At 49.9% G+C, this 14,303-nt stretch overlaps 1 protein-coding gene across 1 annotated transcript in view; it reads left to right on the top strand.

Annotated features, from left to right (window-relative positions):
• LOC144723329 (pleckstrin homology domain-containing family G member 4B-like) overlaps window positions 1-14,303 on the top strand; it is a 104,311-nt gene that overhangs the window by 79,793 nt on the left and 10,215 nt on the right. Inside the window, 8 exon segments of the mRNA XM_078602033.1 lie at window positions 7-204; window positions 4,390-4,605; window positions 5,350-6,257; window positions 6,259-6,558; window positions 8,904-9,156; window positions 11,403-11,492; window positions 12,128-12,457; window positions 13,759-13,929. Coding sequence (XP_078458159.1) covers window positions 7-204; window positions 4,390-4,605; window positions 5,350-6,257; window positions 6,259-6,558; window positions 8,904-9,156; window positions 11,403-11,492; window positions 12,128-12,457; window positions 13,759-13,929 — 2,466 coding nt within the window.

The following is a 14,303-nucleotide window of genomic DNA, read 5'->3' as shown; positions in this document are numbered from 1 at the left end:
CCGCAGGAGAAGAGCGTCACGGGCCAGCGGCTGCTGCGGCGTGCCGAGGAGATGAGCATCTCCCACGAGGGCTTCGCGGAGCTGCGGGCTCTGCCGGCGCTGCGCGAGGAGCTCGCGGCAAAGCTCGCCTCCTTCGCCCAGCGGAGGGACGCGTGGAGACGGACGCTGGAGGACACCGCCACGCTCCACGAGTTCGTCGACAAGGTGAGGAGGAGGAGGATGAGTGGCGGCTCTTCAACGCGGGGAAGGGGGGGGGAGGGTCGGTGGGGGGGGGGGCTCGAGAGGCCCATCTGCTGGATGGCCCACTCGTGTGGCGGCAAAGGAATTCAAAACATTCCGCTGTTGTATTGTGGTCAATTAAGGTTTTTTTGCCGTTTCAATGTTTTCAGAAAGATCAAAGCGCTTTGCCGAAAGCCGATTGCCGTCTTTTTTATTTCATTTTTATGACCCCGCCCCAAGTTGAGCATCCCTGATATTTAATGAAATAATTCCTTTGTGGTTTCCAGTGTTCTGCAATATTAAATATTTAACAAGGTATTCATAACCACTTAAAAAAACTCAAGTTTGACATTTATATACAGATACCATAGCTTAATATAAAAACGAACAATTGCATTTATATGTAAAGATTGTAAATTATTTACATCAAATACTTGGTATCACTGATTCATTGGCACGTATAGAAGTGTGCGCACACAGGGATTCACACCATTCTTTCTAGATTTGAAGCTTTCGTGACTGCAAGGAATCATATTCTTAGGTTTTTTCGGTAAAGTCACGTAGGTAAAACATCAAAATTAATGAAAATAGAGATTCTCTGGGCCACTCATATAATTCCGTGGCGTACCACACGTGTTGTTTGACGGGTTGTCCAACGTTTCGCTCCATGTGCTGGGAGTGCCAGTCAACTAAGAACCTCCCGGCACGTGGAGCGAAAACGTCGGAACATCGTGCCGAACGACGCGCGGTACAACCCCAAAGTACATCGGGAGAGCCGTACGGCACAACCGAGACCTGTTCTTCACCTGAGGATGGCTGCTTGCGTTGTGGCCGAAACGTCGTGAGAATTATTTTATTAGGTTTTATTTTTATTATTTTATTATTTCCATTCTACGTGACTTTACCGAAAGAACCAAGAAGATGAATCCCTGCAGTCACGAAAGCTTTAAATCGAAATTTAACCCTGACGCAGCTGCCTTCATTCCGCGGGACCAAACCACCGTAGGTTCAGCGGCACTTTAAACCAAGCTTCAAACAATAAAAAAACGAATCGCGAGAAAACGAACACGTGGCATCTCCATCGTTTAATCGCATTAAGCGCGAGCAAGCGCGCGTCGCACTTTCCCTCCTTCCCCCGGCGCCGCCAAGCGCCGTCCTCCTCCTCGTGGGTTGTCGAGCTGGCACCGCCGCGTACCCAGCGCCACCCGTGCCGCGGGGGGGCCGGCGGGGGGGGAGGGCCACGTGGGATTTCTACCGCGGGAGCCGCAGATGTCGGGCCGAGGGCTCGCGGCATGGCCCTCTCCGACGGCGCCAGCTTTTTTGTTGTCTCACCGCGGCTTCCCAGCACGGTCCGGTGGCCAGCTGAAAGCGTGGGGGGGGGGGGCAGGGGGGGGGGGACCCGCCCCCCCCTGCCCCCCCCCCCCCGCCCTCCCTCTGTCAGTTGTCGCGGCAACCGGCCCCGGAGACCGGCGCTTCAGATTTGCTTTTGAATAGAGAGCCGCGGGGGTTGGTCGTCATGGGGTGGGCGGGGGCGGGGGGGGGTAGAGGTGGGGCTGGTCCTGGGCTGGGATCGGGGGGCGGGGGGCGAAGGGAAAGGAGGTCAGCCCGTGAGGGTTGAGCGCAAAACGAGTCGGCGACCGGCGGTGGATTTGCGTGCGTGGCTCGGCTGTCTCTGTCCCCACGCCGGGCGGAGGTGGAGGAGGCGACGGGCAAACGGCCTCGGCTCAATAAGGCAAAGATGCCTGTTGATTACTTTGTAAAGTAATCTTTTGTTTCAATTGCCCAAGTTCAACATGCAGAACTTAATGGAGGTGAGTGATTGTTTTTTTTGCTTGCTATCTTCAAATTAAAATGTATCCTCCAATGCCTTTGTGTGAGGGAGGTTGACCACGAGCGTAAGGCCCTTTTGTGTTGAAGTGTTTCGTGATGATTTACTTCTGTTTTGACCACAATGGAAGTCTGCTATTTGTCTTAACATTGCAAAACTTATTTTCTTGAAAGTCACGTTAAATACATTTCAATATATGTATCGAACGTGTTACTTCTCTTGGTATTGTGCAAATTTCACTTCGTAACATTGTTCATGGAGTGATTTTAAATACAGCTATCGTTCATCCGCCAAGTGTGTGGATGTCGCTTTAGCCATCACGCTGTTATGTAACGAAGCCTTTTAAAATTCGACGGAAGAAAAACATTGTTTAAAAAATGTAATTTATTTTTCAAAGCTATTGACAACAACAACAACAAAAAACCTTTCCTTTGTGGTGCAAGCATCTGTGAAATGGGCACCGGTTTTTATTGTAGGTTTATTCTCTTGACCGTAAAGTGATTTTGTGTTTAAAATAAAAGAAAAAAAATTCTAAATGCGCAGGAGCTTTGTAATGGGATTGAGCTTTGCGAATCTTTGAGCCTGAGTGATCATAGAGAATGAGAGCTGGTGGCATCAGCATGGGGCAACACTCCTCCTTTGAACTTGGGTTCTGATCCTTGGGAAAGGTCACATTTTAGCCCAGCGCCTTTTGCAAAAAATAGTTGTTATACGTTCATACGTGCTTGTGGTCAACTTGCTCTATAATTTAACAACAACAACTCAACGCGTCCATCAGTTACACTGCCAACACAGTCATCACTTAACGGGGAAAACAATATATGCTATGCAAATTTTCAGGCTATGGCCCTTAATAGCAGAGACAGAGACCAGAAGAGACAGAATTATTTCATTATAGTTGGACACTGCACGACACACCATGGTGGCCTTAATAGAAATTACATTTTTAGAATGTTTCCAGATGAACAGTTACCCATGCGATATGTTACTAAAGAGCAAGCAGTGGAAGTGGTTTAATATTGAGATGGGTTTCAGCGTTAATTATTTATTTTCATGGCATGTCGTTGGACAGAGAGTTGTATTTTAATAATAATAGCAGTGTCATTTTACCTAAATGTAATCCACAATCCACGATATGTTGACATCCCCCAAATGAATATATAATTAAATGTATACAGGGTGCCCCAAAAGTCAGGACACAGAGGGTTAATTAATTTATATTAACAGTTAAAATTAGTTATAATTGAATCTCTCATTATCAAAATATATTTTTCTTCTTACTTTTCAGATGTTTATAGATGGAAAGAGAATTGAAATAACCCTCTGTGATTTGTGAAAATAAATATATTACATTAACCCTACGTGTCCTGACTTTTGGGCAACCCTGTTTCATATTAGGTTTGTTTGTTATTTTATCAGGAATGCGGTTTGATGTAGATTAAAGTAATATAACCTGATTTCATTGTTAACTTCACATTTCTAATTCCTTCTGCTGTAAACCCTTCTCAAATTATGGGAACTTTATAGAGTTCACTATGTTAGACTTGCCTAAAATAACCACATCTATACACTGTGTGAATATACACACAGCATGTTCTACATATAAATACATGTATCCTGAGATGCCTTGCCTCCATTGTCTTTGGGAGTTTACAATGCAGGACCTGCCTTCCCTTTTCAACACATGGTGCCTCGTCTCTCTCCAAATACCATACGGGCTTTGTTCTTTTCCTCCCCCCTCCTCCCCCCCCAATCCTACGTCTGTATCTTTGTACAGACACCGTCGGCTGCCAGGCTTATTATGATATAATTCTATCCACTGAAGTATTGACGCACCGGTGCATTGTCCGGACGATGCGATTTGGGACAACGTTTGCGTGTAAGTGTTGGCACTGAAATCAAAGTCAAAAGTGTCACTGGTCAAAAGGAGCAATGGAGCACTGTTCGTTTCCATTCGTCGCCCTGAGCCAACGGTGTTAATTCCACGTGCCCATGGCAGGGGCCAGTTTACCTAAAATGAAAACCACTGTGTTCTCCCCACAACAACGGTACTCATTTTATCACTCCCCCCCCCCCCACCACCTCCCCCTTTCCCAAGAGATCATTGGTTCAGTCGACACTGACCAAATCTTCTCGAACTCACAACCTTCAGATAGCGGCTCATGCACTCGTAACCACGGTGTAGTCTGGCAGAATTGAATTCCCAGCGCCCTACGATGGGACACTGTGCTCCGTTGGGACAATGCGCTCTTGTTGCGCAAGGCATCCAGCAAGTGAATGACGCCAGCATTGGTGACGTCGCGCGTCTCTCTCTCCCCCTCCCTACGCGCGTGTCCCTGCAGGCGTGCGACTGGGCAGCGGAGGGCGTGCGTCTGCTCAGCCGCGTGACCCTGGATAGCCCCGAGGAAGCTGCGCCGGCGCTGCGTGCCCTCCAGGAGGGCTACAGCGCTGGCCGCGGAGCGGGGCTCACGGACGAGGCGTTCATGGAGATGCGCGAGGTGGCCCAGGGCCTTGGCAGCGACAAGGGGCTCCAGCGCTGGAAGTTCGCCTGGTTCAAGGTGCCGGGCGCAAACAATCGCCGCGTTGACATGATGTTAACTACCTCGCCTGGTATACAGGAGGATGAGGGTTCAGATGAGGGTTCGATCCCAACCCTGACGCCTGTATATTTAGTTATCCCAGTGGTCGTGTGGATTTTTCTCCGAGTTCTCCAGTTTTTCTCTCCACATTTAGAAACAAGCATTTCGAGTATTTGGCTGCGATACATTTTCACGTGATAAACACTTCTGTTGAGCCTGATCGCTTCTGTGGCCAGGTCGCTTCTGAAAAAAAATCTATATGGCTCAGTGGGCCTTACCTGGTAAAGTAACAAAAAATCGTAAACATATATATATAGTCTTAGAACCGAGGATCACAGTGGTTCGCAATGCGTTCAACTGTCTGGTTAGGATTTCCACGCTCGTTCTGGCCAACTTTGTTCTAAGTTAATGTTTTGGCTTTTACCGTTCATTTAACTTTTGACCCTTGGTTTTTGTCTACTCCATTTTACACCGGTGAGGAGGATATCATTCACTAATGATGGTTTGAATTTTATTCAATGGCTTTTTATCGGCAATATTCAATGAAGAACATTCCCAATGATTGTTACCACGTTTTTGCGTTGGCAGGCAATTGTAAAATATAACAGTGAATTAATATTGTTCACTACACATAAACACGTATTCATAATACATTTCACATTCTACACACGTCTGTGACTGCATCAAACGGAGTTTGTCGTTTTGTTTTTTCTCCATCTCAAGTACCAAGACACGCGGCAACTGCTCGAAAAAAAGATGGAGACGCTCCGAAAAATGAAAAAGGCATCCGAGTCGTCAAAAAAGGCCACGCACACGGACACGCAGAAGACCGTGGCCAAAGTGCTGGGTTTAGACAAGAGTCAACCAGAAAGGCAGAAAATACCGGACACTGGAACTCCTAAGCCTGTCCCCAATTCTCCGGACAAAGCGGCGCAAGTTCTCCCACCCAAGGAACCGCACGCGCTGGCACTTAATTGCTCAGAGGAGCAAGCGTTTCCCGCTCGGAGCGGCCAAGAGCAGAGCGAGCAGGGAGTGCCGCCACCTCTGCAGGCATCCACGCCCCTGCTGGGCAGGCCCAGCCGCATGCAGTCTTACCTGCAGGACTGCCGCGCGAGGTCCCACTCCACCACCGCCGCCGCCTCGTCGTCGTCGTCGTCGTGCGCCACGGAGCCCGCTGGACAAAACCAACGGAGCACTCACCCATGCTCCGCCGCCACCTCCGCCACCTCCGCCACCTCCGCCTTGTGCTACAAGGAGTCCCTGCGCCAGGCGGCCGCCTCCCAGTTCAAGCACCACGTCTCCTCCGAGTTCCACCGCAGGGGCTCCTCCGCCTCCTCCTGCTCCTCCTCCTCGTCGCACAGAAGCAAACCCGCCGCCGGCGGCTCCGTGTCCTCCTCGAAGTCCTACCACGGCGAGCCGGCGGAGCGACTCTTCTCCTCCCCCTCCCCCTCCGACTCTCCGTTCTCTCCGCTGTGCTCGCCGCTCTCCTCTCCGCCGCAGCACGGACACCCGAAGCTCTGCCACACCTCGTCGGCCTCGTCGTGCCGCTCGGAGCCGGCCCCGTCGCCCCAGCCCTGGCCGAGGCCGCTCCGCCAGCCCGCGCAGAGGACGCCCGCGGCCGGCGCCGCCGCCCCCCCCCCACCGGGAGCGCAGGGAGTCGAGCGCGTCGCTGGGCTGCGCGTCGCCCGACGGCGCGGGAACGTCGCCCGCCTTCCACCAGCGGTCGGGCAGCGAGCCGGCGCGGCGCTCGGGCAACACGGGCGTCTACATCAAGGGGCTGGAGGTGTGCGGCGACGCGGCGGCTGCGGCGGTGGCCGAGGAGCGCGGAGTCGCTCTGGCGGGGCCGCCCCACGCCGCCCTCGCCAAGGTGCGCAGCCTCCCCGACGGCCCCACGTTCTACGGGTCGGCGGCCGACGTGAGGCTACGGACCAGGTGAGCGACGGCTCTGCTTCGGTGCTACCTGCCCCCCCCCCCGCCCCCGTCGGGTTTCTCCCGCACCTCCGACTAGCACGGTTGGCTACGTACGGCGCGAAAGAAGTTCAACGTACTTACGTGTGTGAATTTTGTCAAGGGTGTCGGAGCGTTTTTTCCTGGGTGACGTATGTATGTTGAACTTCTTTCGCACCGTCCCTATCGGAGGTGATGCCCGTCGCTGATCTGGCTTTTGAATTCTTTACGATTCTTGTGGTGTGGGACGGTAAAGTATGGGAATGCTCGCCTCTTCCAAGACGTCTGGCCGGTGTGGAAGAGTAGGCCAAACACCGACTCGAGAAGCTCTCTAGAGCTCTCTCTAGTTGAGCCCCTTCTGCCAGCAGTGACATGAGCAAGCAGTTGTCAGTCTGCACACTCCAAAGGATGACTTCTCACATAGGGCCACTCATTGTATCAACGTCGGAGGGATGAACCGCTGCGATGATCTCTTGACCAGGAATTTAACTCGGCATTTAAAACGTCACATGCACTAACAACGGCAGCCAGCTGGTTTTCAGGACAATATCCTAATTTCGAGAAGACAATTAAATATTTCTGTTGACAAAATTACCTTAACTTAGTTCTACAATGGCAGAATTACACCTTCCTGTTGAAAATTGGAGTCAATTTGCCAGCACTGACAGTTTTACGCATATTTTTTTTATTATATTGTTGTTTGGAGTTTCATTTCAATAGACTCGAAGATGATGGCAGTCTATTAATAACTTTCATCAAGATTATCCAAAGCAGTCCTGTGAGGTTGACCTTCACGAACTTTTTTCACAAGAGCTCTATTATATCACACATGGCAGTTATGGTTCATTTACCTAATTTGCAAAGTGGTCCCACGGGGATTTCTATTTACAGCAGCAGCAAATCTCACACCACATAAACACAACACGCTCTACAGTTATATGGACCATACGTGGGGTTACATTGAGAGCAGCAGTACTGCTCTTCTATGCTTCCACGCATATGCACCGCGGCTTCACAATCCTGGAGAAGCATGATCAAACAACCCTCACAACCAATACGGCACGGGGAAGTCTTCATCCAGCAGTGCTATGACAAAGGGGCTGGAAATTATTATTGTAATAATACATTGCGTTTACATTACTTTTATTGTCTATTGAACAATAATTCATATTCACTTGACATTAATCCATATGTCGTATTGACGTCTGGCTCAAATTATCAATAATTTTGACAGCAGGACTAAGAAACGCCACGGGCATTATTTGAAGAGCGCAGAGGCTTAGATCCGTCCGACGGATCTAAGCCTCTGCGGAGATGCGCTGCATAGTCCAAGCTTCTGGTCAGCGGCAGAGAATTCTGCACTTTGAAAGGGACTTGTGCTTCGCTGAGAAGGCAGATCTCTCTATGAGGGCGGCTTAGAAGAAATGTGATTATAGATCGGCGAGTTTGCGCGCCTACGCGTTGAATCGTTAATGTGGCCCTGGCTGTGACCAATTATGGGATTTTTTTTGGGCTTATTGCCATGGTAAAATAAAAATGAGGAGGCAAAAAACCAGCCCCCTACGATCATGAGAATGGGGCCCCCTGGGGGGAGATTAGGCAGACCTTGCGCACACTTTTGGGGTTTAAACCTGGGTAGAATGAGATGCCATTGGCTACATAATCAGCGGCTGCTCAACGTTTTGTGTGGCCACTGATTTGGGGGCCTCCCGGCGATTACGTCGGAGGTGTAGGGGATGGCGGTCAATTACAGCATAACTTGCTGTGTTACAAAAAAATAAACCTCAAACGTTATGTCCCACAATAATGTTAACTGTGCAAACATTTATAAATGGACATCAAGAAATAATACATCAAAATCAGATGTATTTATTTTTAACTCTGACGTGCTTACTTACCCACTAATGCGATGACTTGAGCCATTCAAATCTCCACCATTGCCTGGATATTTCTACACCATTCCAACAAACAACATCAGCGGTCTTACTTTAACGAGGGCAAGCCGATGAGACTCGTCCCAGCGAAAAATCTGAGCGTGCGACACACCAACGCCACCTACGGCTGCACCTCCGATTAGCACGGTTGGCTACGTATGGTGTGAAAGAAGTTCAATATACCTACATTCTCCCGCACCTCCAATTAGCACGGTCGGCTATCTACGCTGCGGAAGAAGTTAAACATACGTACACACAGGCGCGTGACGATATCATCCGTGCGTGCGTCATATGTCAACGATGGTATCGCGGGCCCCCTGCTCGTCTGCGTGTGCGTGGCCGTCGTGCGTGCGCGTTGACATTGGCGGCCATGCGTTCCTTCCTGGCGCGTGACAGCGGCAAGCTGGGCCACGTGGTGGCCGAGATGGTGTCGACGGAGCGCGAGTACGTGCGCTCACTCGCCTATGTGGAGGAGAGCTACTTCCCCGAGCTGGAGCGGCCCGACACGCCGCAGGACCTCCGCGGCCAGCGCTCCGTCATCTTCGGCAACCTGGAGAAGCTGCACGACTTCCACGCTCGCTACTTCCTGCGCGAGCTGGAGCAGTGCTTCAGCCACCCGCTGCGAGTCAGCCACTGCTTCCTGCGCTACGTGAGTGCCGCCCCGCCCTACACACAGCGGTCGCGGGTTTATGGATTTAAGCGGTCACGATTTCTTGGGCCCGCTTCCCAAGCAGGGTTTTCCATTTGTTTTGAATGAGCGTGGGCTGGGGGCGCGCACGTCCTGTTAATGTAGCCCTGAGCGAGGGGTGGAAATTCCACGTTCCTCTGCCGGCGGTGACTATATGTATTGAAGTAAAATACCGTGGCTTTGGCTGGTTCAGCCGAAGTTACGTGACTTTTTTTAATCCCTTAAAAATAAGATACAAGTATTGCTCCAGGTTTGTTGCGCACTTTCTAGATTTGAAGTTTTCGTGACTGCAAGGATCCATACTCTTTGGTTCTTTCGGGAAAGTCACGTAGGTGAAAAATAAAAGTAAAAAAAAAATATATATATATTTTTAATAAAATAAAATATTTTTTTATTTTACTTATGTTTACTTTTATTTTTCACCTTGTTGCACTCTATTTGTTGTTCTCCCCCCTCTTCAAAATCTACTTCGTATTCTGAGTTTTTGTAATCATGACAAAAATGAGAGTACAATGTTATTGTTTATGATCCATTATAGACTCGCTGCATCTCAGGAGTCGTTCAGCAGGGTCCTGTATTGCGATCTTTGGTCAATTCCATTTTCAAGAACGTTTTGTACAAGTGAGGAAACTGGCGTACATGCAGGAAAGCCACCGTTGTGATGGGTTTAGCCGACAATCGCAGGTCCCCGCAGGCACATTGGTGCATACTCTTTGGTTCTTTTGGTAAAGTTACGGAGGTAGAAAAATAAAATAAAAATAATATATCACGACGTTTCGATCGCAACACAAGCAGTCGTCCTCTACCTACGTGACTTTACCGAAAGAAACAAAGAGTATGGATTCCTGCAGTCACGAAAGCTTCAAATCAAGTAGGTGCAATCCGCTAGCTACCCTGAGAAGTGTTGGAATATTGGCGTCTGCCACTCTGTGGCCTCTTCAGTCTTTTGTAAAATGAGCTCTTTGTGTGCGTGCAAATGAACTGTTGGTGCAAAAAATTAAAATTAATTGTGTCAATCCGATGTTGGGAGGGGTGATTAAATAGGGCCCATAAATAAAAACAAATTTAAGCTCTGCATGCAGACATTCCATTCTGTAACTCCTCACTATTATGTTGTTCTGGTGTTATGCATGAATAATCCCCATCGTGCGGTAATGCCGTAAATAAACACGCATTGTTTGCCTTCTTTTCATGAACTACAAAGGAAGTCACGAATGTGAGAACCAAAGCCACCTTGTGGGTAGCTGCGCCCTTGAACGTAAACTACCCTCGTTCTTATTTCATAGGCCGCCCCATGCCATTTAATGTTTATTTAATAATACTGCAGCAATTATTCCCATATAACATGAGAGGTACTCTCATATAACATGAGAGGAACCGTTCTTTCGTGCTGAACAACCACGTTTCAGCACTGATAGATCATCTCTGCCCAACTGTCTGTAACGGTGGGGGCTGGGGAGGGGCGGGGGAGTGCACGATAATTCCCGTAAAGATGAAGCAATCTGAATTAGATCGTAGTGCTGAGTTGTTCATTCATGACTTGCGTCAGAGAAAACGGGTTGCCTGAGAGTTATTGATGAAAGCACGCCTAGCCTCCCCTCTTCATGACGTCATGACGCATGACGTCATCATGCACCTTCACATAGCCGGTGGTGGTGATGGTGGCTATGCACGTGGCTGGTAATCCAGCACTGTGGAGGCAGCGAGGGTTGGTGGATCGCACACAGATGTCGTTGAACTCCCTTGCCGGGGGCCCCGAGGAGCCATTCCCTGGCCTCGCCAGCAGAATGCAGGATTAATATCATCTGTCCATGCTGTACGGGTGAGAGTATTGCCCCGTCACATGCTTCGGTTTTCTCCGGGCACTCCGGTTTGCTGACAAATTTATAAAACGCCCACGAATTAATCGGCAGCAAACATCCTAATATATAGAGCACTGATCACCACCTGGCAGCCTTCCAGCTTGTCTGTAGTTCCTACTCGGCGATTTTGAGATACAATCTGCATCATCACTGCCGCGATTTGAAACTAAGCATCAGTTTTTCGTTTTTTTGTTTATATGCACACCACGTGACATCTTACGTGGGCTGGAATGTTACGTGACTATTGGATGCGTTTTCTGCCTTGTTTGGTATTGGTGTAGATTCTCCACATAATTGTACATCATATAATATTCAATAATGTCACCTATGCTTTTATTTGTTCAGGAGAAGCAGTTTGAGATGTACGCCCTATACAGCAAGAACAAGCCACAGTCGGATGCTCTCCTGGCCAGTCACGGCAACGCCTTCTTCAAGGTAATTCATTCATTCGTTTCTGCACAAAAATGTGACATTACCCTGGGCAGTGTTGATTTTCATTGGTGGTCTGGGATCAGTGATGGCTATTCCACTTTCCTATGGCAGTGGCCAGATAATGAGATGGCAACAAAGACAGCGGCTGAGTGGTTACCACCACTGAACTACTGCGTTTAATTGCCGGCTGCAGCAAACATCAGCGGCGAGTGATGTCTGAATCGGTGCTGTGCGCACCCCTTCGACCCGCATGATGCAGCACGGCGGAAATACGGCAACAACAAGCCCAGGATTGTGTACGGCTAAACAAAAAGACCTTTAAATCTTGACTTAAAGCTTTTGTGACTGCAGGAATTCATATTCTTTGGGTCTTTCGGTAAAGCCACGTAAATATAAAAATAATACAAAATAATAAAAATAACAACAATATCACGGCGTTTCGATCGCAACACAAGCAATCGTCATCGGGTGAAAAATATATCGGGAGAGCTGCTGAGGCAGGAAAGAAAGACCTTTCCCTTTGTTTACGAGCACCTTGCCTTTTAGGGTGGGAGCGGCAGTGGCGCAGCGGCTCCACGATCGTTTGTCACAACTTTTACCCCCCCTCCCCGACCCCCGCTCGCGAACGCCAAACGCAGCGGAAGCAGCTGGAGATGGGAGACAAGATGGACCTGGCGTCGTACCTGCTGAAGCCCATCCAGCGCATGAGCAAGTACGCGCTGCTGCTGCGCGACCTCATCAAGGAGTGCAGCTCGCTGGCCGGCGTTCCGCCCGACGGGGGCGTCCTGCCGCGCGCCGCCTCTCCCACGTCGTCGTCGCCGCCGCCGTCGCCGCTGCCCGGGGCCGCCGTCCCGGGCTACGCCCTGGAGCAGGAGCTCTCGGAGCTGAGGGCGGCGCTGGAGCTGGTCCGCTTCCAGCTGCGGCACGGCAACGACCTGCTCGCCATGGACGCCCTGCGCGACTGCGACGTGAGTGGGGCCGCCGGGCGGTTTCGGTTTCCTCCTCGGCCGTCGCGGGTTGCGTGGTTCGTTTTGCCGTCCTTCGCCCGCACCTCCCATTTAGCACGGTTGGCTACGTGTGGGGCAAAAGAAGTTCAACGGACATATGAGTATGAGTAGGTGATTTATCCGGAAACTCAATAAAAAACTAGTTTGTCAATACCACTGCCATGAGATTACAAATACATTTTAATTTGGTGATGTTTCGGGCAATGGTCCTTTTTCCGAGCACATAACTGGATGTAATACATGGTGTTTCAAAATGATGGACCCAATTTCAAAGCATTATATTTCACGATCGCAACATGTTACAATTACACAAAAAGTTACAAACGGTTTAATGAGTTTATAAATGCTCTATGCGCCTTCCACCTGTTGTACGGACAACATCGAGACGATAGTTGAATTCGTCCCAAACGCCTCTCAAAGTGTCTTCTTCCACTGAAGTCACCGCTGCCGTGATTCTGTTTTTGAGGTCATCCAGATTAGTCGCTAATGGTGGCACAAAAACACGGTCTTTGACGTATCCCCACAAGAAAAAGTTGCAGGGTGTGGTGATGTCTGGGGATCTTGGGGGCCAAGAGTGTAGCGCCAAGTCTTGGGGTCACGTGCGACCTCTCCAACGTTGAGGCAGCGCGTCTTGCGAATGACTGAGGCTAGGGGCTGTTTGTGCGCTGGGAGAGGCATCTTGCGGTAATCAGTTGAAACTCTATGCCCCGCCCTCTCTATGCCCCGCCCTCTCTATGCCCCTCCCTCTCTATGCCCCGCCCTCTCTATGCCCCTCCCTCTCGATGCCCCGCCCTCTACCTATGCCCCGCCCTTTCAAGTGGTAAGCGTTTCATTCATGGGCAGTTCGTGGTTGCAGAGATATCGCGATTTCAAATCGGGTCCATCATTTAAAACTCATATTTGAGGATGTTTGGTATTTGCGCCAAAGTGCTTCAGGAGCCAATGAGCTATGAAGCAAGCGGCGCTCTGTTATTGGCGTGCTCCAATGATCCACCCCCACCACCAACCATTCAGTGGACAGGATTCTGGGTTGTGATTCAATGTAACTAACAGTTACTTTTGCCCCATTCTTGCTCTCTCAGTTGCATCGTTTCTCATTCAGTCCATTTTGCTGATCCTGCATAGTTTGCGTAGGTTTCATACAAAAATAAACGATCGCGTGCGCGCTTTGAGGCGCGTATCGTGAGCGCAAGAGCCAATTCTTATCGACGAATCGACGCCCCGGTTGCGTGCTCTCCGTGTGTGCGCCGCCGCTGACGCAGGTGAACCTCAAGGAGCAGGGCCAACTGATGCGCCAGGACTCGCTGGTGGTGCTGAGCGGCCGCCGGAGGTACCTGCGGCACGTCTTCCTCTTCCAGGAGATGGTGCTCTTCAGCAAGACGAAGCGCGTCGAGGGCGGATATGACGTGTACGTCTACAAGAACTCCTACAAGGTGAGACGGTGCCAGTGGCGAGGCTATTCTGGGTACGTGAACGGCATTGCGGTGTTGTTAGTCGTGGTCGTGAGTTTTAAACCTTCTGGCTCTTCTGCGGTCCAAGGGCATGTCGTCTCAGGGGCAAATGCATAAACAGCAATCGCTCACTTGCTGATAACAATTCCTAGACAATGTACAAACTACTCTTTGGTTTTTTCGGTAAAGTCACGTAGGTAAAAAAGAAAATTAAAATAAATTAAATCACAACGTTTCGGAGGCAACACAAGCTTCCGTCTCCACGTGTGGCACCGTCACAGCAAAATTACTGTATCCCCACGTGATACAGTAATCTTGCTGTGACGGTGCCACCTGAAGACGGAAGCTTGTGTTGC

The sequence above is a fragment of the Lampetra planeri genome, chromosome 17, assembly GCF_965212315.1.
Source record: "Lampetra planeri chromosome 17, kcLamPlan1.2.h2, whole genome shotgun sequence".
NCBI classification, from domain to species: domain Eukaryota; kingdom Metazoa; phylum Chordata; class Hyperoartia; order Petromyzontiformes; family Petromyzontidae; genus Lampetra; species Lampetra planeri.
The sequence above is the reverse complement of the archived record's forward strand: the minus strand, read 5'-3'. Positions and strand labels throughout refer to the sequence as shown.